At 38.9% G+C, this 24,954-nt stretch overlaps 1 protein-coding gene across 1 annotated transcript in view; it reads right to left on the bottom strand.

Moving 5' to 3' along the window:
- Positions 1-6,240: 6,240 nt before the first annotated feature.
- cpne1 (copine I) overlaps positions 6,241-24,954 on the bottom strand; it is a 29,626-nt gene continuing 10,912 nt past the window's right edge. Inside the window, exons 2-16 of the mRNA XM_067586462.1 lie at positions 17,131-17,259; positions 16,849-17,028; positions 16,108-16,182; positions 15,917-15,988; positions 15,146-15,229; positions 14,747-14,836; positions 14,540-14,635; positions 14,369-14,455; positions 13,662-13,721; positions 13,233-13,366; positions 13,054-13,108; positions 12,912-12,966; positions 11,894-12,027; positions 11,573-11,809; positions 6,241-10,522 (exon numbers count right to left, since the gene is read on the bottom strand). Coding sequence (XP_067442563.1) covers positions 10,406-10,522; positions 11,573-11,809; positions 11,894-12,027; positions 12,912-12,966; positions 13,054-13,108; positions 13,233-13,366; positions 13,662-13,721; positions 14,369-14,455; positions 14,540-14,635; positions 14,747-14,836; positions 15,146-15,229; positions 15,917-15,988; positions 16,108-16,182; positions 16,849-17,028; positions 17,131-17,259 — 1,605 coding nt within the window. The 3' untranslated portion in view covers positions 6,241-10,405. The remainder of the gene's footprint in view (positions 10,523-11,572; positions 11,810-11,893; positions 12,028-12,911; positions 12,967-13,053; positions 13,109-13,232; positions 13,367-13,661; positions 13,722-14,368; positions 14,456-14,539; positions 14,636-14,746; positions 14,837-15,145; positions 15,230-15,916; positions 15,989-16,107; positions 16,183-16,848; positions 17,029-17,130; positions 17,260-24,954) is intronic.

Here is a 24,954-nt window from a genome sequence, read left to right as displayed (position 1 = left end):
CTGATATTAGACAGGTCTTTGGACAGACTGTGATGTTTCTGTGTCTGTTCTCAACTGCCTCAATAAATAAGTTGTGTACTGGTATTAAAGTGTATAGATACTAAATAAATACTGATTTAATTTCATCACATTATTATAATTTCAGTTCCTTTTCTACAGGTGTGATGCTACACAGGGTGGTATATAACTTTTACTAAAGCATTTCAGTTACTTATACTTCACTTGACCATTTCTACTTTATACATCTACTCCACTATAATTATATATTTCACAGATATAATTACTCACTTTTCAGATTACGATTTTACATAAAAAAATATGTAATAATCTTAATACTAAAAAAATCCTTAACATTAAACTAAACAACAGTCTATAAACCAATTTGTTCCACCTGCTTACATGTTAATACAATAATAATAATAATAATGATCAAATAATACAATAACACTGAACATAACACTACTTCTGTTTTGAAAGCAGGACGTTTACTAGTGTTTGAGTATTTTTACAGTGTAGTGTTGCCACTTTTACTTTAAGTAAATGCTTTAAATACGTCTTTCACCACTGAAGCTACAGTGGATGTTTCAGTAACACTGCTCAACTTCAGCTGCTATCAGTTATCTGAACATCTGCCTCTGTGTAAACTAAAGTAGAGCAGAATCAAAAGTGACAGTTGACAGAACCTGTCAGACTACTGACAATCTGATCTAAATGGAAACACTGACTTAATGCTGTTTGGTTTTGATTTTGGATACAGATATACTTTGGATTTATTTATCTTTGTTGTTAAACAATATAGGGCTGTAACTAACGATTATTTTCATTATCGATTAATCAGTAATTCATCTGGTCCATAAAATGTCAAAAAATGTTGAAAAATGTCAACATTATTTCCCAAAACCCAAGATGCAACCTAATATTTTTTAGTTTTGTCCTGACCGACAGTAAGCGATTAGTTTTTTGTCGATCAACTAATCGATTAATCAACTTATTGTTGCAGCTCTAAAACAGTATCTTCTTTGACATCCAATAACTGTGTTTAAATGTTTAAAATTATGTTTTGGTTAATTTCTGTTCACAAATTATTAATTTGAAAGCATGAATTTCTTTGTTTTTTTTCTCTCCAGGAAACTTGCAGTAGAATAAAGTAGAGTTACGTCAACTGTAGGTGTGTGTGTGTTGAAGGAGTGGCTGTGTGTTTGTGTGTGTGTGTGTGTGTGTCTGTGTGTGTGTATGTGTGTACTGTAGGAGTGGTACAGTTTCCTATCAGCTCCATTAAAATAGTTTCAGTCTGAAGCAGACAAAGAACTGCAGCTACCTGCTTTAACACACACACAATACAATCGTGATGAAGGTCATGTGATCTGAAATCTCAACACCTCGTGAACCTGTAAACTTCACATGGACATTAGCAGAAGGTTACTGACCTCCTGAGAGCTCAGCTCAGGAGAGACTAAATGCCCCTTGTTGGGCATGTTTACCCAGCATTCCCTCTGTGAAGACCCACCCCTACTCTGCCTCTGATTGGCTCTGATCCTGATATTTTTATCCTAACCCTAATCATCTCTCTCCCCATGACTAAACCTAAACTGTATTGACGTCGTAATCGTGGAGAGAATTTGGGAGTTTTCCCATTCACTTCAACACAGTCAGAGTTTTATCACAGCAGCATCTAGAGGAACTACAGCCGAATGTAAATCACGAAATGTGTGACAGTGACGGGCTACACCGACATAAATCGTGGTTAAAATGATGACATCAACACTCTGCTCTGTCGTCTGATTGGTCTGAACTGGTCCGCAGTGGACAGATCAGATCGCTGGTTTACTGACCTCGTTGAAGATGGCCAAGTTCTCACACTGCAGGACTCTGGTTTTATGGGTGAAACCTGTAGGACAGACAGACAGATGAGGTTACCATAGCAACATTACTGACACTTCAGGCTCCATCAGCAGAGTTAACTGACTGGTGAAATGAAGCCAAACATGGGTTCAGTTGACTACAAACACACTTTAAAAACATGGAGGAGGATTTAAACACAAGAAGAAGAGAGAGGGCTGAACATTTATAGGTATATCCCAGAGGAACAAAACAATTTACCTGCATTTCAGCTGTACAATGTAGGGGCTAAATTTAGTTCCTGATGCTAAAAAAGTTCCTCCTACAGGGGTGGCACTTTCTGAATTATCAGAATTATGGGGTTTGCAACATTTATTTTCACTGACTGGTCAACACAGACCTCAGCTTGCTACAACAAGGCCTTTTCCGCTACAAGAACATAACGACCCGTAATTGGTGGGACACGGCTTCCGCTTTTGCTTCCACTTTATTCCCCTCACTTTGGGGCGAGTTCCTGAACTCACTGCTCAGGAGGTGACGCTAAATCCAAGATCCAGGTACTCACATGGGGGACTGCAACAGCCAGTGTGCAACATTGCAAATAATAACAATATAGAGGTGATTGTGTTTCTGATTCACAATACACCAATATGTGTGTTTTGCTGCCATGTTCTACATTTGTCTGTGAAAACTGTAGATTGTGTTCACAGTGTAGGGGAGTATGTTACGTCTAATTACATTCTCTGTCATGTCATGTATGTATGTCAAGCTATTTTTTCCACTAAGCTAGGCTAATGAGGCAGCATGACCAAACACTACATCACTATATTGTATTTTGGTAAATGGCTGCATTACCAAGTAAAGCCCTTTTATCCAAAGCGATGGCAGTGAGCTACATCGGTGCTGATCTGATCATCAAGAGCAATTTAGGGACATGCAGACAGGAGGATCTGAGGATCAAATTGACAATCCTGTGATTAGTGGAGGAGCTGCTTCCCCTCCTGAGCCACAGCTGCCGCTTTTGAAGAAAAAATTGCCAGGAAATGATTGCACTGCATCCCGCAGACTGTTCTCCACCAGATTATCCACCATCACCTCCCAGTCTTCTGTTTGAGGAGAGAATCCAGCAGCGGGATACTTTTTTTTATCGCAATGAAGCAGAGACAGAGCAGGACCCAGCAGTGGAGAGCTGGTCAGCTTGGACGGAGGTTAATTCTGTCAACCTCCTAATGCAGGCAGGGCTTTTCTATTCATTTAACATTTAAAGGTGATCACATGTAAATGTGACAAAAATCAATACTAGCATCAAATTTTCCATTGTTCTCTGCTACTACCAACCAAACAGCACACAAAAACATTTGTCCTGGTATCTGAAGCTGTGTCGCCTTATCAATGACGTATATCTAAAATGTTCTGTTTTAAGGCAGAACCTGGAACCAAGACGTCACAGGTTCTTCAGGTTGTGGTTAGCTCCCTAAGTGGCTCGCTAAGTTCCCGTAGTGGGAAAGAGCTGAACTTGTTTTCAGTGTCACAATAGGGAAGCACTGAGAATCAACAAGGGTTGGACATTTACTGTAATGTTTATTGACTCAAAACCAAAGTAGTTCAACAAGTCTATAATGGAAACATAAAACTGTATTTGCTAATAATTTCATGGTCAGCTGACCGTCTACCGTGGAGACTGGTGTTCTCTCATTTTCCACCTCTTCACGTCTCCCTTTCATTCATTACATCCATTCGAACATCAGAGTCACAAGTAAACTCAGATGTCATTGAAGGTGTCATCAGTCTAATTTGTTATATTACAGTTCTTCAGATGTGGTGGAAACACAAACGGGGATGTGCGACAGAGACTGTCAATTCCTGAGATGAGTTCCTGGAATTTCTTAGTTCCTGGAACTAAGAAATCTGTGGACGCAGTTTAACACAGACTGAGAGTTAAAATCTGTGACCAGTTTTGTCAAAACCAGTGTGAAGTGGTGCTGAAATGATTTTAGTCGATTAATTAGTTTCATGAACTTTAACTTGAGTATTTCCATTTTATGGTAATTTACACTTCTAGTCCACTACATTTATCTGACAGCTTGAGTTACTGGTGACTTTCTAGATTAAGATTTTTCAAACACTACATATGATTATTTTATATATATATAAAACGATATATATATATAACACTCTGAAAGGGTCTGATTAAAGGACATTTTGCCGATAATTCTTCTGTACTTTTATTTGAGTATATGTTTGAATGCAAAACTTTCACTTTTAGCATTTCTACAGCATGGTATTACTACTTTTACTTAGAAGTAAAGGATCTTACAAGTTGGAAGCTCACTATTGTCTAAGATATCATCATGTGCTGCAGCATTAATATTTCCCTTCATAGGTATGAGGGGCCAAAAACAAACCCATGAGAAACAGACCCAGACTGAAAGTGCTCTAAAAGGTTCGTGCGTGTTTCTGACCTCGGAAGCTGAGTTCGACCTTTCTGTCAGATCGTCCCGGCAGGTTGGAGATCCTCCTCAGATTCACACTGATGGACATGATGATCCTGATACCTGGAACCTGCCTCTTCACCTGTCCGTCCTTCTATACGGTGTCTCTCTGAAGTCGTCTCATCTGTTCTCTTCTGTCTTCGTCTTCTCTCTTCAGCAGTTGGAAACTAACTGCTGTGTGTGTTTTCTGTCCAACATGGTGATGGGAGGTACCTGTGTGTGTGTGTGTGTGTGTGTACATTACAGTAGAGGAGGGCTTCTGTAAGTGTGTGTGTGTGTGTGTGTGTGTGTGTGTGTGTGTGTGTGTGTCTGTTAGGGCAGGTCCTGTCTAATGTTTGAGAAAGCAAATAGAGTTGCTCAACTAGTTCCCTCCTTAGACTACACTTCAGAGGACATTACATTGACTTACATTCATTTCCTGAAGACTTAACTTAACCTTAAACTAAGTCTTGACCTTATAATTTAATTATTTAAGTTATGGGGACTTGCTTTTTGTATCCAAAAAGGAGGCGAGTCCCTAAAATGTGACTGCATAAATATAAAGCTGCTCAGTGGGATCAGTACTCAGTTTCTTCAGTTCAGTAGAAATATCAATACTACAGTTAAAACCTGAATTTAAGCAAAAATAACAGAAAATAAAATAAAAGTACTGAAAATCTAAGTTCATCTGTATGTTATCAGGTCAGGTGTTGTGCTCATTGATTACTGTTTCTCCGGTTGGAAAAGAAAAAACCTCGAGCCAATCAGAGCTTTATAGGCGGGATTTATAATGTTGATGTCATCTTCATGTGACACAGCAAAAAAAAATGTCTTCAAGTGTGGATGAGATGGACACAGCTGTACAGGCTGCTGTCTGTTGCTTCACAGAAATATACTGTAAAGAGCTCAGCAGCTGTCATAGAATAATAAAACATGCTGTTAAATTAATAGTTTGTGAGCACGAATGAACAGAACAAGACATTAATGTTGAACAATATTTAGTCAACATGGATTTAGTGGATATGATACTGATGACACAAATATAGATATTAATAGTTTTAAACAATCTGATTATGATATATTTGCTGATATATTATTTTTTTTACATAACACATAACTCAGTTTTTTTCCTTTCCATTTTCTTTGCTGATTCTGGCTGCCCACATTGGCCCAAAGCTGGTTCATGTGCTGATAACTGGAACTGATTCTCAGCTCGAATCAAGTCCAAACACCAAAACTCAGTAAAACTCAGTTATATCACTGTGAGAGTGAGCCAGAACACAACTGAGTGTGCCAAAGCTCAGCAGCAATCAGGCCATCTCTACTGGAAACCCGGGACTGTAGTTCAACATAGTACATCAGCACATATTAGACACATCTTTAAAGAATTATTCCAGTTTATTAGAATAATTTTGGTAATTTTGTCCATAACTACCAAAAGAGGTAGTTATGGACAAAACTGTATATTGGTGAGTACAGTAATAATAACACTGTACTTACCAATATAGATTATACTTGAATAAGATACAAAATCATGGTAAAAAATAATTGTAGAAAGAATAATACGACAGTCCGGCAGCGCACAGAAAGCCGTACTGCTTACATCTGAAGTTAACAGTCAGTGGTGGTTTTGTATTTTTGTGTCGGCTGATGATTGAAACCATGAAAACTGTTGGAATAAAGCAGCAGCAGCAGCTCTCTGCACCGAAACACAGTAAAGACACTTATTTTGTTTCCCAATGTTGTTTTTTTTATTGAATTCTAAGGCAGTGTTCATACAGACATGATGTTACTGGTTATACTGGTTAGTTACACTGGTTAGTTGATAGTGGTTGATTGAGTGAGCAGTGGAGCTGGTGGTCACATGATCCTGTGGATCAACCAGTTTCACAATCATTTACAAGTTGAGTAAAGAACAACAGGTGTGAAAGAGGTTTAACTGTTTTATTACAGTGCAGATGTGGAGCAAAGGACTATGGGAGGTGTAGTTCTTTATCAAGATAAGATTTTCTTTTCTTTTTCTTATTTTCAAACAGCAGATTTTTATCCCTGATGGTTCAAGTGACAGCAGTTTTTAGAAATTTGGCCAAAGTCTCTCCCATATTCGATGACATCACAGCACCATGTGACCACACAGCCAGGGTTAAACTGACGTACATGATTTCCAGCATGATTACACTCACTTAACTTCATTAATTGTCTGTTTAAAATGACAAATGGGAAGATTTTTGGCTGAAATCTTAAAAATTGAAGTGCTTTTTAAACACTTTAAACCACATATGTGAAAACAAATTCCCTTCAACTAAAACACAGATATACAACAAGTTTTCAGCAACTAAGAAGAAAACAAAGAAAGAAGATGGCGGAGACCACCAACAGAATCTGCTGCAGTTTGGCATCAACAACAACAACAACAACAACAAAAACAACAAATACAAAAAAAACCTGAACTCATGGTGCACTTAATTAGCTTTTTCTGGTGCTTTCAAGAGCAAGTCATGGTCTTCATCAGTGGATGGATCTGCTTTTTCTTTCTAAACGGTCAGATTTCTGTATTTCTGAACAAACTTCAGAAAGTAGTTTTTAAGGTTTTAGGAAACAAATTGATAAACAAAATGTTTTCTAACAGCTTAAAATAGGGAAAGTGTTAATTGTTATAGATGTTTTCTGAAAAGACCTGCGACACAGCAGACCTGTGTAGTGTTGGGAGTCCTGATATGATGACTAACAGAACAGGAAAGCAAAGAAAACATGTTTATTTTTCAGACTTTTCTCTAATCTTGTTTTTTCACCCAGTGAATAATGGTAAAACTTAACCTCTCTGAGCCTCTAAAATGTATTAAAAAAATACATTCTTTGGTTGAACTGGTCACAACTGTTGATATGTATGTTGAGATGTTAATATGTGTGACCAGTTCAACAAGAATTAATTGTTCACCAGTAGATATGGTTTTGTTTAAAATGTTGAGAAACACTGAAGTAAACAGATGAAGATGTTATTCTCCTGAATGTTGGATGAATCCAGACTCAACAAACAAACATCTTTAGAAACTTTCTGGGGAACTCATTTGAATGTTTTGTCAATACTTCTCAGAAAACTCTGGATAGACGAGGAGTCAGAAGGTGCTTTTTCATTTCATCTCAAACTGTTCACACTTTATTTCCTGTGACTCCAGTCATCCCTCGTTGGCGACTGTAACAGGTGACAAAGTGATGTTTTCGATTGTTTTCTTACAGAGAAAACTGGAACAAGTTTGACTGAAAAACAACAAATCACACAGTCTTGAAGCAGCAGACACTGTTGGTACCAAAGAGGCAGACTGCTGGAAACATAAAACACTGCTTCAACTAAAAATACAAAACTGGTACGTTTGACAAAAATAATCATCCAAACTAGCTTTTTCCAGAGCTTTCAACCACATCTCACAGTCTTCCAGCAGATGGTGTGTTCAGGTGTTGTTTGGTCAGTTTCTGGTGTTCGTTCAGTCTCTTCGGTCAGCTGTCATGTGTGATGTCATGATGATGTCATACACCACAACAGAACAGCAGGGAGATGAAGGTGTTGAAAGGTTATCAGGTAAAGACACCTGAGACGGCTCCATTCGCTGATGAAGACTGTGAGATATGCTTGGACTGCATTTATAGATTTTTTATTTTTTTTTAATCTGCAGCACTTTACAGTTGTGGCTGTAAACTACAAAAAGGTTATTATAGAAATTATCTTGTTACACAGACTGTTACCAAATATGTAGAATGTATTTCTTTGCTAAAGTTAAAATTAACCTCAGCGCTACAAACAATATGCAATACAGATGTTTGACTTTAAAAAAAATGGACCCTGAAAAAAAAAAGCCCAAAAAGAACTCTTTGACCTCTAACAATTTTACTCATTTATGTCATTTCTGTCAACATCCACAGCAAAAGTGATGATTGTAAGTGCTTAAAATGAGATTGAAAATTATTTTCAAGTGCTTTTAATTTAAGGTGCAGATGAATCTTTGGCGGTAACTCTTTAATTAGCAATTATTTATTTGACACAGTTTACCATTGATTGTTTGTTTGTGTGTGTGTGTGTGTGTGTGTGTGTGTGTGTGTGTGTGTTTTCAGGTAATTTCAGTATCCCAGTTAAGAGAGAGAAGGCCGTGTCAGTCAGGAGACAGTCTTTGGTACATACACAGAGCAGACATTCAGACAGACTCTCAGTGTGAAGTTGCTTGGCAATGCGGGACGCCGCGTTCAGGTCATTTGGGAGGGAGGGAGGGTAACCATGGTTACGACTAAGTGCTTACATCACTGGTCAGCTCAAGACTGCCAGCACTCTTAACTGCGAGTCTAAAAGTGTGTTCAGGAATAGATATTCACCTGCTGGACTGTCGATGTACCAACCTGAGCTGTCTAGTATCTAGCTAACAACACACACACTGACTGTATTTATGTAGCAGCAGTCACTGAGAACTCTGCTTCTTTCTGTTATTTCCCTCCAGTAGCTCCTTTTTCTCTCTCATTTCTATATGCTAATGAAGTAGACTCTGGAAAAAGGACCATTTTTTTTAGCTCAAATTTGAATATTTCCAACTTGTATGGATGAATCTTTGACTCAGTTTGTGCAGCTCAAGAGTGAAAAAAGTCTAACTTGGATGCTGACAGGATTAACGGTAACTTCCACATGACCTGAACGCAGCATCATTACTGTGCTGCTGAGGCGAAAATGTTGGCTCCCAACAAAGAGTGTTTCTGCCAGACGGACAGAGCGATCAGTCTGTAAATCTGTTCCCTAAAGCCCAAATTATACTTTCTGCATCCTCATGGCGCTGACGTAAATGTTGTCATCTGTATATCATATATTTGATTGAGAAACTTATGAACTTCTGTGTGTTATTTGCGTACGCAGTCAGCATCCATTTTTGGACTTTATCTGACCAATGAACGGAGACGAGTTCAGACACCATATTACAGATTAAGAGATTAAGTCAGTTCAGATCTGCTCTGTCTCAGGTCAACTGACCTGCATGGCCAAACATTCAGAGTCTGTAACTACAGCCATGCAGCTCTTTGATACAGGATGAAAAATTAACTGATGCCTCCAACATCACGTATGAATCATTAATGTCGCAGGTCGTCAGTTTTGGTATCTTAAAAAGGTCAAACAGGGGTCCTCCGTATTTTAGGAAATTCAGGTTGAACCCAACGTGACGGTAGAAATGAGTTCTGAGCTGGGAGCCAAAATGGCTGCAACAACAAACCACTGAGAGTCATGACAGAAGAGTCTGGAAGCAGCGTGTTGAGGTCACACAGGCTACACTAACAACTACAGTAAGGCTATAGTAAAGTGTATAATAAGGCTATATAGTAAAACTATGATAATATTCATAATATATTTTTCCAGCATTTTAGTGAAAAGCAAAGTGCAATATATTGACACCTGATCAATCAAGCAGATTCAAGCCACACACACTCATATAGAGCTGGTCCAGGGGTGCACAGTGTCACCATGGTAACAAGGAAACCATTGGTTTACTGTCAATGTGTAGAAGCTGCTGTGATAGTACTGTGTTGAAGTGAATGAGAAAACCCCAAACTTACTTCTGTCTACAAATACAAAGTCAAACAGTTTCTACACAAGTTCAGCTCTCAGGAGGTCAGTGACCTTCTGTTACTATGGTAATGATAATGGGAGTGTGTGTGTGTAGCTCTGTGACTGTTAAACACATGTTAGTAAAGACATGTGATTTGCATAGAAAGTGTGGAAGCAGCAGGAGGAATCAAATATATATGAACACATTAGTAAACATGATCTGCATAGTTAGTGTGAAAGCAGCAGGAGGATTCAATAATTCATACTACATTATTGTAATACCACTTACTGAAGAGGAAAATTAGAGAAAACAAAGTGATTATGACACTGGTTTAAAAAAAAAAAATCGGGGAGGATTGCTCCTGGAATTCTGATTGGCTGACAGCTGATTGCTGCGTTGTGATTGGCTGAAATTCCAGCGACACATCAGGTTGGTCGTTGAAGAGTGGTCGACTTTGTGGGTAGGGCCAGAGCTGAGGGGCGCGGTCTGATCCTGGAATGAGAGGAACGTGGGTGGGGTCTAGGATTTGGGAGCAGCTTGTGGTTTGGGTGGTTCAAGGCCTCTCATTTTGAAATAAGAGACCAGCTGATTGGGAACCTCGGCCAGGACAGACTGAGCCAGAGATGACATGGGAGCCTGAAAAGAGAGAGAGAGAGAGAGAGACAGATGAGATGTTAGTGAGAAAGTTGTCAGCTGCTGTGTCTCATCTGCAGTGTTTAAGCACCAGATCTAACCAGACCTCTACTCTCACAGAACATGAGTGCACACAGCAAACAGGCAATCAATAGGTGGCACATACAAATCCATAAATCACAGGTAATTTGACATGGTTCACACAAACAGGCATCATGATGAGAAAGTCTGTCAGACAGCGTAAGAAATTCAGATCTTTCTGGGGGTCCCTCTAAGGCCCCGTTCAGACCGATATTAGCCCTGCGTGAAAAAAGTTGAATCTGCACAACACAACATCATCCAGCACATGCAAGTGCACATTCCTGGTGGATTACTCGCCACATTTCTACTGTTTACCTCACAGTCATCACCATGAAAGATCAAACAGTTGCTACCAAGACAACTTTCCCGAGTTGTAAAATCCTGTCTGTGAGCATTTAAACACATAAATCTGTTGCTCCAACTGGACTATTTCATATTTTATTGTCTCATTAGTACCTTCAACAACATTCACCCACCAACACAACCCCCCCCCCACCCCCCCCCCACCCCCCCACCCCCCACAATGCTTTAACACTGGTCTGTTTTCTCGGTGAATCTCTGCTAACGGAGGGATCACAGACTGGTCTGAGAGCTGCAGTGCTCAGGGTTGTACAGCCTTATAGAGAGTGGTGTACCATTGGATCAACACTCTCCACTCTGCAGGACTTACACAGAGCCAGTAGGATTATGAAGGATCCTCATTACGCCAGCAATAAACTATTCCAGCTTCTGCACTCTGGTAAACGCCTCTGTAGCTGCAGAGAGACTCAGAAAAAGCTTCTCTGTGCCCAGTCTGGCACACTGTCCTCTGTGAAAGCTCTGCATTGCCCTGCACACTGCATTCCAAATGTCTTAGTACAGTTTGACTTTCAACTGTGAACATTTTACATTTTTATTTACTGAAAAATTGCACAGCTGTTGTAAACACACACACACACACACACACACACACACACACACAGAGAGCCTTACATCTTTGAACTGTCTGAACGGGACAAACTGGACGATGTCTCTGGTGATGGCCTCCCCCGTCGTCGACCTCAGCACGCCGTCGTCTCCATCCAGAAGCTCCATGGCCTTAAAGTCCGCTGGCCCCACACCAACGATGATGATTGACAGCGGCATCCGCGACGCCCGAACGATGGCGTCTCGGGTCTGGTCGAAGTCAGTGATCTCACCGTCCGTGAGGATGAGGAGGACGTAGTATTGCTGCAGAGAGAGAAGGACTTAAATCAAAGTCTGAGTGTGTTTTTTGGTTATTCTTTTTGTGTGTGTTTGTGTGTGTGTCCTCACAGAGGCGCTGTTGGTCTGTGCAGCGGTGGCGGCGATGGAAGCGACATGATTGATGATGGGAGAGAAGTTTGTAGGTCCTGAGAGTCTGATCTGAGGCAAAACCATCCTGTAGGCTTCAACTATCCCCTGAATACCTGAGAGAGACGGAGTGTAACACAGATGAAAATACTTTACAACTGCTGTCAATGCAGGCAAATGTGATATCAGATTAGAGTTGAACGCTGGAAATTTAAATCTCAGTATTACCCTGAAATTCTCACAAAAATCTTCTTCAGTTCACATACTGAAGACTATTGTATCTACTGAAACAAAAACGCCTTCTTCCAAACCTCATTATCACTACAACACTACTGTCATAAATATAATCCGACTTAAATTTCTGTTATTACGGTAATTTAACTGGATTAATTTTCAGCTGCATTCATTTCTTCTGTTTCCTCTTCTGGCTAAAATGGCACCTAACATTTTTTAGAACAAGTGAAAACACATCAGAGTGCAACATCTGGAAATAAAAACTGCAGGAGGTTCAGCAGGTAGCTTGTTGAAAGAGGCAGACCTCTATTATCAAAATGATAGGAGCACTGAGAGAAGAAGATCACCTGAATGTTACAACTAAATGTCCAACAATAAAGCTCCTTGTTGCTCAAATCACAGAAACAACACATCAAAATGGTTTTAGTGTCTTTTTGGTGACACAAACATTAACCTGAAGCAGATACAAAGTGGGAAATGACATTCTGCGTAATCTAATGAAAACCACATAATCAAATATTAAAGTGAAAACATCAGAAAATTTGAATAAACAACATTTTAATTGATTAATTACCCGCAGTTCTGTGTTTATAGCGAGAAGGAAAAAAGAGTGAGATATTCCTGAGAAGTTACCATTTTACAATCACAGGAAATCTTTAAACCACTGAGTGTCCAGGTTGGAACCCACCAAGGGACCGCCAGATAAATCTGAGGCCTCACTAGATATTCAACTGGAAGGGAAAGAAGTGTGTGTGTGTGTGTGTACCTTGGCAGTGGGGGTTAGTGGGGTTGAAGTTGAGGGCGAACTCATGGTTTGCAGCCTGTAGGATCAACAACACAACAGTTCAGTAAAGAATAAAGTTAATAATAATAAAGCTGTGTTGTGATTGGTTGGTTAGAGGGCTGACCTGGTAGTCTGGAGGCAGTTTGGCTCCAAAACCGAACGCTGGGAAGAACTTATCCCTGAAATAAGAAACATAAAATAATCACAGGTTTAGAGCCTGGGAAGTTGTTTTAGGTAGGGGGTCTAGTATGAGGTTTTGCAAGTGTAGTTTTTCAGGTGTAGGTTGTGTGTGTGTGTACTAACGAGTCGTAGTCCTGGATGACCTGACCCACAGACCACAGAGCAGACAGGTACTGGTTCAGCCCATCTGCACTCATGTAGTGGAGAGAGTTGGGTGAGCGAGGATCACCATTCGAGCCAGTGAAGTCAATCCCCACCTGAAGAGTTTATACAAGATTCATTCATGCGTTCATTAATCTCCACCTACAAACACTCATTCATTCATTATTCAAATATATCATTTACATGTTAATTTACAGTTTATACATTGTGTTTTTGATGAATAAATTAATTAACAAGTTATGATTAATAACTGAAATCAATCATCTCTTTATCTCAAAAACACAATATTTTGCAGTCTCTGTTAATATTTGAATCCTATATATTTGAATGTGATTGGTGAATCAAAATAAAGCATTTAAAATGTGTGTGTGTTTGTTGATGTTGACGTACTGTGAAGTTGATTTGGCAGCCGCCCATCACATAGTCCAGGAAGCTGTACTGAGTCACCAGCTGCAACACACACAAACACAGTGACACAGCGTAAATGAAACAATCACTTGTGTGTTTAATGTTTATATTATATTATACACAATCAATGTAGTTACATATATAAGTCAGTAGAAAATAGACTTTGAGTGTATAAATGTCATATGCATTTGAACAACTAGAAAATGTGGTTGAAACATGTCTGATGTGTTCACTTCCAATGACAGTTTACTGACATAGTTGCAGAACACACGGGAGGAGTAAAGATTACGTATGCGTCTTGCACAGACAGATGCATCTACAACATCTGGCTGAAATGTGTCTCAAATGTATATTTCTGCTTTGTGAAGTCTAATTTCCAAAGCCAGCCATTCTGATCATACAAATCTTTCTAGTGTCTTTCTTTTAGATCTGCATTATGACTCTACTCTGTCATTTTTCTGCCCTGAGCAGTGCCTGCAGGCTGCACAGCTTCCTGCAAATCTGTTCAAAGCTTCCAGCAGGCTCCACCAATCACACAGCTTGGTTCAGGTTACAGATGGTAAAAGTTGGAGTTTGGCTCAAAGGAGGAGAAATCTGTTCACATCCTGACAACAAGTGCTACTTGACAGCTTTAAAGATTACGAAGCAGCAACCACCGGCAGGGAACTCTGGGTAATGTAGTCTCTTACCTTGCAGTTCTTCACACAGACGACTCCAGAGTTCTTGTAGCCCTTCTTCTTCTTCTGTTTCTCGGGGTGGACGCAGTCAAACTCCACCTGGAGGACAAGAGATCCTACAGTTTAATGACCTCTGACCAGCCAATAGAAAGACGTCAAATGTTTTATTATCAATGAGCTCACCGCTGAACTAGCAGCTTTCTGCAGCTCAGACACTTTAGTGGTGAAAGAACCGATCAGATCATGAGATCCATCGCTGTCATGATCAGAACAATCCACCTGCAGGAGGAGAAGACTTAATGTGAGTGTTGGAGCTTTGGTTGATTGTTATGACTGAAGGTAAATTCTGATTGGTTGTTTTGAACAGAGGTAAAATCAGATTGGTGGAACCTTAATAGTTTTGTCGAGGTCACTGCCGCAGAACGTCTGCAGAGGAACAGTGAACTTCTTCCAGGAGGGACTCAGATTGTTCTTCACCACCTACACAGACACACACACACACACCTTCATCACAATGACATCATCCTGTGCGTGAGCTGCACTGATTCGTGCACAGAAGTATGTGACATAATCTTTTCCCAGCTGAGCCCCTCTCACTTTAAAAAGATACAAAAACACAAAATCTCTTCGGTGAAATAACTAAAATGATTCTAACTTGAACAGAAAATGATGTATTTATGTAGGAACCCATCAATCAGAGAAATAAGATGATTAAGACAATTGGTTTTAGGGTCTTTCATTTAGAATTAGGTTTAAATTGAGGTTTGAAGTATGAGAGTGTGTGTGTACCTCTGTTCTGTGGACCAGCTGCCACTTTCCATCGTCTCCTTGTTTAAAGAACTCCAGGAAGGGATCAGACTTTCCAAACATATCCTAAACAAACAAAAGACAACAAGCTCAACTCATTCAGTGCATTTATATCTATTTGTTACCGGGTTACAGTCGGCTTTCAAACACAAGAAACCTGGTTTCAGTAACTGGGATAGAGTTTAGAGAAGTCAGATTTTCCAGCTAGAGTTCTCCCAAAGAAAGAATAAAAGAGGCAGGAAGCAGCATCTTCTATTAATAATATAGGTAAAATAAGAAAGAAATGCTTCCAAAATAAGGTTATGGGTGTGAAGGGGAGAAATCTGATTAGTTACACAGACTAACAGTCATCAGGTTACTACAAAGGAAGTGACTATGTTCTCTGATTATCTGCGTAATGTGATTTCTTTGAGTGCTTGGTGCATATAAACATGCTGATTCTTTGAATACGTAGAGGAGAAAAAAGAGGGAAAGAGGAGAAAAGACAAGGATAGCCAGCAGACAATCGCACCAGCTGTCCTTTAACTGGCTGAGACATCCCTGAAAGTTTTAATGATGTAATGGTGATGTTGTAAATCACTACTTTCAAACTATTCAGTGGTTACAGAGGAACTATGGAAGAACTCTACACAGAAACCTAGTGATGGATTTATGAAGAGCTGGTGCAACACAGTCCTGAGGAGGTGGAGGTGGAAAAGAGGAAGATAAAGAGCAGGATGAGAAGGAAGACAATGACATAGGAAGAAGAGTTACCTTCTTGTCGAGCTTTTTAGCCTCCATCTCCAGCTCAATGGCTCTGTTGTCCTTCATCTCTTCTGCTGAGACCTACACACACACACACAGTCTTTACTTGATAGTCACAATAATAAGAATATTGTATCCATGCACACAATTACAACATCTAAAACATATAACACAAACACACACACACACAGAGTACATACAGTGATGGTTCCTTTCCCGGCAGGTTTGCCTTTCTTCAGCTGCAGAGGTCTGGTCATAGTTTTACTGGAAACGATCTGAAACACACACAGAGGAGGTCAGTCTTCAGCTGTATCCTCTACAAAAGACTCCAATCCTGCATCAGTACTGTAGTGACAGCAGAGGAACCTCAGTGATGGTTGTGTTTGAGGTCAGCTCCTCTGAACTGCTGATCTGTTAAAGCCTAATCACTTCATCAGCTGACAAATATATCAGTATCTGAAAACATGCTGGCAAAATATGACATAATTCAAAGACAGTATTGTAACTACATATTTTGTCCAGAAGAGGGAGCTGTAGACATTATAATCCTCAGTGAACCTGAGAAACATTTCTGCCTTTGAGTAAGAACTCCATCACTAACCAGTTTTGAGGGATCTCTGCCAAAAATGTTCATTATGGGTTTAAAACTGTGAATAAATCACTGTTATGGTATTTCAGTTTGGACAGATTGACACTGTCATCCACAGAGAAACTCCAAGTAAAATGGTTAAAAATCTTTGGTCAATTCTGATTGTAGCCAGCAGATGGTGCACTAACTAACAGTATACAAATGTTTAACAACACAAAAAAGTATTACTACAGATACTGTGAGGTGTTTACTTGTCTGTTTCCATTAAACCAGATTCAGTGAAAAAAAATGCTGATTTGCAGTGAGCCTAGTAAGAGTTTTTGAATTAAATCTGGTCTGATTTGGTGTGTACCTGTCCCAGTGTTAGCTCCACCCCTCCCAGGTAGTCATCATCGCCGAGGTCGACGCTGGAGTTGTCGATGTCGTAGATCCCCAACTTCAGATTTTGAACCGTCTCAAAGTGGTAATCCAGTCTGAGACGCTGACTGAAGGACGGACTGGAGGAGTTCTTAATACGCTCGGTACGACCCAGCTGACAGAGAGACAAACAGAGAAGAAAGAGTTGTTTTTTTTTAATCCAACACAAAACCTAAAATAAAATAAAATGTATCCTGTAGTGTGATTGCAATGTTACCTCAGTCCAGTTGTCTCCTCCTGTGTTTAGCAGCAGCACACACAGAGGATCCGACTTTGATCCGACATCTTTATCCAGCAGGTTGGAACAGGAGACGCTCAGCTCCACTTTAGAGACACAGTCCGCCATCTGAGGAGGAGCAGAGAGAGACCTTCAGATCAGGATTCAATACAGAACATAACAAGTTTTTATAGAATAACTTCAGTGTCACAACAAATTGTACAGTTGGTCAAAAAGCAGGAACCTATTTCACTACAGAAACTGAAAGACAACGCCGGTCACTGCTTCTGTTTTATCTCCTCTGTTCTCTAAGTTAAATCCAACACAAAACACCATTTACAAACACATCTATAACAGAGGAGTCCTGATGGAGGACTCATGATGGAGTTAGAGACAAACATGTGGATCAGAGGACATTCGAGTGATTAGAGGAACTGAACATAGACACAACACACAGCAAACCACAAAATAATAAAGTGGTTAATGAACTGGACACCATTAACTGTTTGATACATAAAATGTCAGAAATTAGTCAAGCAGTCCAAAAATCAAAAAGTCCAAAAAGATGTTCAGTTTATAGAAAATGACGAAAACCAGCAAATATTACATTAGAGAATCTAGAACCACTGAAGTTTTAGCATTTTTGCTTTAAAAATAACAATCATTATCAAAATAGTTGCAACAACTTATCAACTAATAATTCATTTCCGCTCTACATCATGTTTGGACCACAAACTGGAAAAATCTTCATCACTTCAACCTGAAAATAAATGAAATGAACTCAGATATCTCCAGCAGCAGCAGCAGCGGCAGCTTTCTGCTGTGTCTCGTTCTAACCCATCCAGACCCAGAGCTGACCTGCAAACCCTGTACAGACTCAAACCCTCTTCTGCTCGGTCAGAGGTCACTCTCAAAACCACATTTTATATGATTCTTCAAACATTTGCTTGCACTAAAACAATTCATGTCAGCCTCTTTACTTCTGCACCACTGTAATAAAGTCATTTGTGAGGAGAAAATATGATTTACTCTGACGATAAGTTACAGAGTTCTGCTGACACCTAAATTATGGTACGTCAAAAGCTCTCTGTGACAGTCTGCAGAGATAAACCTGTATGACTTTGCAAATTTATCTTTCCAACATGCAAAGGAGGCTGTTGAACCTCCAACAGACACTGAATGAACTGACTGAACCTCAAAGAATTTTCTTCAACAGCAGCTATGAACTGCGGCTGGGCTCTCTGCATGTTACGTGAATAGACTCTCCTATGAGGATGTGGTGGGTCACTGGTCTCATGTCTAAATGAAAAACAAGTTCAACTGGAACAAAATCTGTCACAGCCTGAAGTGATGGAAAATAATGAGGTTTTTTTTGTTTGTAATTGAATAATCATTTTGAATAACTTTTTAAGAAAAAAAAAAGTTCAAATGACCTGACTCCGGCTTCTTAAATGTGAATGACTGAACGAGACATTTCAGGAAGTCACCTTGGGCCGTTAGTTGCAGCCCTAGCACACAACAAAGTTCATCTACCAAACAACCAGTGGTTGAAAGTAACTAAGTACATTAACTCAAGTACTATACTTAAAAGTACAATACTGATGTGCCTGAACTTTACTACTAAATTACCATTTTAATGCTACTTAACTTTTTACTTTAACCTCCTACATTTCAGACTGATATTGTACTATTGTACTCTACAATGCTTTGTCATGAAAATGCTTGTCACCTATAAACGCATCAGTATTAATAATCGTAATTAAATAATTGTATAAAAATAATAATTTAACACTGACAGAGCCCCTTTAACCTCAATAATGACAACTTCTACTTTTACACCTAACGTACATTTTGCTGAGAAATAAATGTTGTCTTTTATTCATCACAATTAAAACTATGAATGTTGGACTTGTAAGATAGTATTTTTAAATTGAATTGAATTGAATTTAAATTGAAAGATCTGAATATTTCTCCCACTACTGCTGAGAACATAGTAAGGGAAAATTATTTCTGTTGATAAATACATACATCAGTCTTTTTTATATTCATGTAGCCATGATACTAAAAGTTTTTTAAAAAAAAAACTTTTGTACTTTAACAATGCAGATCACCTTGACTTTTCACATTATAACACCTACCTGTGCATCAAGAGCACTTTGTGATTCATTAGATGCCAGTCATGCCATTGTTTTTACTCATCTGAAAATTATTTTCTCAACTGACTGATTAATCATTTGATCTATAAAATGTTAAAAAAAAAAAAGTTCCCCAGCATCCAAGGTGACATCGACAAATAGTCTTGTAAAATGCCCAAAATCCAAAGATATTCATTTTACAATGATATAAAAAAGAGACAAAAGCATCAAATCTTCACAACTGGGAAACTGCAACCTGAGAGTGAGTGTTTATTGATCAATGACTCAAACAATTAATCGATCACCACACCCACAACACAACCATCGGTGAATGCACCAGACAGATTTAAATTCTGGCCACATTAAAAGCTTTCAGGTTACTTTACCTCACCTGAACCTTTTCACTGTTGTACCAGTGACTGTTTTCCTCTCAGACTGTGAATGAACTGAGCCAGTGGCACCTCATGTAAACACCAGTATGATAACGTAAAAAAACAAGTTAAACTGAAGTTGTTAAACCAGTCTGCCAGTCAAACCAGGATGATTTACCAAACACACATACACATCCTCTCTCTCTCTCTCTCTCTCTCTCTCTCAAATTCACCAGCCATTCAACAGTAAATAATCAATAATTAATTAATTTCACACCCTGACACACACACACACACACACACGGAGCATTGTGTCGACACAGACAGTGTAAATCACCTTATCGGGGCCGTTATGCTTTATCTCCTTTAAAACCACAGAAAGCGACCGACAGCCAACTACCCACAGAGAGTCTGCAACAGGGAACGACACCTTTTCAGTCAGAATAAACACACCGTATAGTACACTAACCGACCTAACCACTATGTTAAGACTTTTTACAGAAACTTACCACTGCAAAGAATTCCGATTTTAACAGCAACTAAAGCAGAAGACAAGCTTAGCGCAGAAGCTTAAGCTAACAGGGAGCGGCAGATAGCGATCCTGCGCCCTGATTGGACAGGCAGTTGCATAACCGCGTTCTGATTGGATAGAACGACTGTTAATCACGCCCTCTAGCCTCAGAGAAACTGGGTGTAGCCGCAGAAAAAGAAACACTTCCGACCAGATATAGCAATGCCCTGCTTCCTTTAAAATGTTGCCCACTAGATCACTCAATCAATCATTAATACACAAAATATAAGAAAGTGCTATTCAAAATAAAAATTAGCCACTGTATAAGTTCTTTCTGATGAATGAATTATATTATATAGGGCTACATTATCAAAATACACCCACTGGCCTGGACTTATGCATCCCTCTACATGCCTTCAGGAATATTCATGACAAAAAACTCAATATAGACAATTACACACACACATACAAAAAAAGAAACAAACACTGGAAGTATGACTGGGAGGTAGGGTAGGAACAAGAACAGTGGCAGAAATAAAGCTCACCGGAGTCTACAAACGTTAAATGTCAGTATGAATACAACTTATTTCACCAGCTTCTGAATTATGTATGCTAAATGTATGCCACAAAGCCTTATGGTCATCAATTGAACAAATTACAGCACCAACAACAAACATAAAACCATGGGTCCAGCTCTATTATAACAAAAGGAATCAAAGTAAATAGGATCAGACAGACTGATTGCTCAAAAAACATCTTATTGAAGTTCATAGTCTCTCTAGCCCTGTAACACTGATGCTGCTCTCTTCATAGATACATTTAAAAAAAAGTCTTTAAGCTGTTATTCTTGCCTAAACATGCAGGTTTCTGTGGTTTCCAGTTCAGCACTATGACTCATTTCACAGATAGAAAAGTCAAGTCCAGCAATACAATTTACAATCCAATCCGCTATTGAAAATTTTTGGCATATTTGTATTGAACCAGAATCAATGAAAACAAAGATGTAACTTAGATTTAAAATGTTACTGCTGTAAAACATGGATGACTTTGAGCTGACCTATTTTAAAGTTTAGGTGTGTGAAACATACTTTTTATTTTCTGATCAAAACAAGGCTTCATTACATCCTCTACAATGGCCTACTGAATTTCTTTTTTTTAATGACTATAAAAAAGTTACATCTATTGGGTTATGGGTCAAACTTGACCCAGTGGTAATTATGGATTGTTTATGCAGAGAAATACATAGTAAATGTGGCCAAACCATCATGTAAAACAAAAAATACAACAAAAAAAATAACAGTAATGAAATCCTATAAAAATAGTATAATATTGTGTAGGAATATTAAAATTATGTTTCATGCCAAGATAGCATATTGACTTGAATTCAATTGTAGAGTGGCATGCAGGAAATATGATCTCATGCACACACACCCACTCTCTCGTTCATTAACGCCCTACAGACAGACAGACACACACACACACACATTTCCTGTTCCCCAGCTGTATAGCCCTATATAGACTGCGGCATTCTTACAATTTATTTCTCACATCTCACCACACATCTGGCACAACACACAAACACACACCCATTGACCTACGTCACTTTTGGGGACATTATGTAGACTTGCATTCATTTCCTGGAGACTTACCCTAGCCGTAACCATAACAACTGACCCAAAAATCAGCTTTTTACCAATTGGGGACACAGCTGTTGTCCCCCATTGGATGAGCCGTCCCCAATTAACTGGTCTTTAGTCTGAAATTTGTCTAGCAGTATATAGGCTGTGGCTTTCTCGCATTTTATTTCCTCACATCTCACCACACACCTGGCACAACACATGCACACACACAAACACACACACACACAAACACATGCATGTAAACACGCACACACATCATGCCAGAGATGACACTTGTTGTGTGATTGACCAAATCAAATTTTGTTTTTGGAAGTCAAATTGACTTTTCTCCTTTTTTTTATAGGGAAGTATATGCAGTCAGTTTTTACCCAGAACACAAAAGATGTAACTATAATTGCTCATTTTTAACATATAAGAAAATATGAACAAGTTCTTTTGGGAATTAATTTATCGGATCATCTCATGGTCTTATTTGCCTGTTCTGTTCATCATAAGTAATAAAACAGATAAATTGTGCCTATTTGAAACTAAAAATGATTTGTAGATTATACGATAAATGTGGTATAAGGTACATAAAATATCAAAGTAAGTATACATATGTTATGTGGTTATATATGGTTATTGATGAATAATAAGTCACTTAGCAGATAAAACATTTTACTGGATGATAATTAGTGTTTTTTTCAGTGCTTGCAAATAAATTCAAACACGGGTCAAGCACTAAAGGTCTAAACCATTTTCGAACACATTAAGAGGTTTAATGATAAAACAGCAGTGTTCAGACATTCAGTTTGTGAATTAACAAATCAAAATTAATTGTATAAGTATTAAGTTCATTTTGCTAAGATCAATTTGAATCTGTGCTTTAATTTGGTGAGTGTAAAATACCACATTATGCCACTTTGAACTTTGACTAAAAAACTTAACTCAACATCCACTTGCTAGTTTTTGTCCCTCAGGGCTTTCAACCATATCTTAAGGACTTCCTCAGCAGATGCTCATTTGTGACAGAGATAGTATTGAAATTATAGCAGTAAAACTGACCACAATGTCATCCACTGTAGAAGACAGTGTAAGTGGACCTTCAGTTAAGATTTTTTAATGTTTACTTTTGTTTGTTTCCAAGGTGAAGAATAAACTTTCATGCTCACTTCGTGAATGATGAAGTACATTTGTGTGCTTTTATGTTGAGGAGTAGATTCTCACACCGGAAGTACTGTTGCTGAATCTCATAAGCCTGATGAACTACTACAAAGATCAAAGAGTATAATTGAGGGCAGATGTAACAGAGTAAGAACAGAATAAACTGATCACAGTATGAGTCAACCTCCTCACAGAGAACAACAGTTTAATTTTATTCATCCTTTTGCTGTGGAACCACAGTGAAGTCAGAAAAAGCTGCCGCGTCACATCGCATGAGAAAAAAGAAATGAAAGACCAAACCAAAGAAAAATACAGTCCTGAGAGAGAAAAGGGGCATAATGTACAAAACCAGTGTTCTTTTAAATCCTGTAGATCTCACACACAAACATAGGTTTACTTAAGTCACTTTTGGGGTATTTTCATTAATTTACTGGAGACTTACCCTAACCCTAACCATAACCACTACTTGCTTGACCCTAACCTTAATCCAAAAATCATCTTTTTACCCATTTGGGACACAACTTTTGTCCCCAGTTGCACAAACTGTTCCCAATCAACTGGTCTTGAGTCTGGTGTATGTCCCTGAAAGTGACATAAGTCATACCCACCCACTCACACACATACACACTGAGCTCCTGCTTCAGCCATCTTTGACATCATCATCATCATCACATCCTCTAATGATCCATTTCTTAGAAAAAACTGCTCACATATTTAGTTGAACCTCTTACTTTCAGCTGAACCCTCCACTGTCTCCGACTCAAGCTGTTTGTCTCAACTATTCAAACTAAGAGGTTTTATTTTAAATTCGGCTGAGAATCCAAAGATCTGCAGGTCCATGCTTAAATTTTGAGAAAACCTGTCAAAAACATGAAGATCATAATCAATAAGCTATAATACTGAGAACAAAATGATCCCGTGCTTTGTTCTGCACCAGGTCAGACTGTGGTCTAATAGTTACCACGTGAAAAATAGATGGAATAACAATAGATTAAATAATACTATACCACTTGCATTAGTGTTATTTTGAGTTTCATGTCTCACAAAGACTAACAATGAAATGATTATATTATCCTCAAACAGAACCTGTTTAATTGTAAAGGAGACACTGGTCTAAAATTGCAGGGAAAAGGGGGGCAAGATAAACATACTTCTGTCCTTCCCTTTTTAACACCCTGTTTTTATTATCTGTTGGTTTTTTGCAAGTCATTGAGAGACAAGATGTCTGATAAGGAGTTGAGGTGCAAGCTTTGACTGTAGCTTAATTAAAGACCAATTTGATTAAATTTCTACAGGTCAGGACTGAACTACTGCATAGGCTGAGACATGCTGTGTTGAGAAGAATTTAGAAAACCGTCACATAAACCTATCGCTTCATCAAACTTTATGCCATCTACTGTCTCAAGGCTAACTTCTACCTTCCACCATTTACTGTCTTAACACTACCATATACAGGCGACCATCTACAGACTACTATCTACTGTCTGAATGCTACCATCTACTATCTAGACCAGTGGCTTTCAAAGTGGGGTCCGGGGACCTGCAGGAGTCCTTGAGAGGGTTTGTGGTCAGTTTAGGGGTCCTTGACGTGAAGAAGTTTGAGAACCACTGGTCTAGACGCTACCATCTACTGTCTAAACTCTATAATCTACAGACTACCATGTACCATACAGCATACCATGTGCCAATTACCATCTACAGGCCCTGTCTCCCTTTGTTAACTGTCCTCTATGGTTCTTCAAGGTGAATCTAAGACTGATGATGATGGTCTACAGGCTACAACAGAACATTTATAGGCTATTGTTGATACAGAATCTTTTATTTCTCATGTATATCTTTGTCTGTCACTCACCTGCAAGTCCCGCTTTCTGTCTGTCTGTCTATTGGTAAGTAGGGGGGGGGAGATCGGCAGGTGATTGATTGACAGCTCATTAGTCATTTAGTGATCATTTTACCCCTGTCCCACAACACACTGTTCACCAGACTCACATCCTTTGCAGAAGCCAAGTGTCACATCAGGATTT

This window comes from Thunnus thynnus, chromosome 4, assembly GCF_963924715.1.
Source record: "Thunnus thynnus chromosome 4, fThuThy2.1, whole genome shotgun sequence".
Classification (NCBI taxonomy): domain Eukaryota; kingdom Metazoa; phylum Chordata; class Actinopteri; order Scombriformes; family Scombridae; genus Thunnus; species Thunnus thynnus.
The sequence above is the reverse complement of the archived record's forward strand: the minus strand, read 5'-3'. Positions and strand labels throughout refer to the sequence as shown.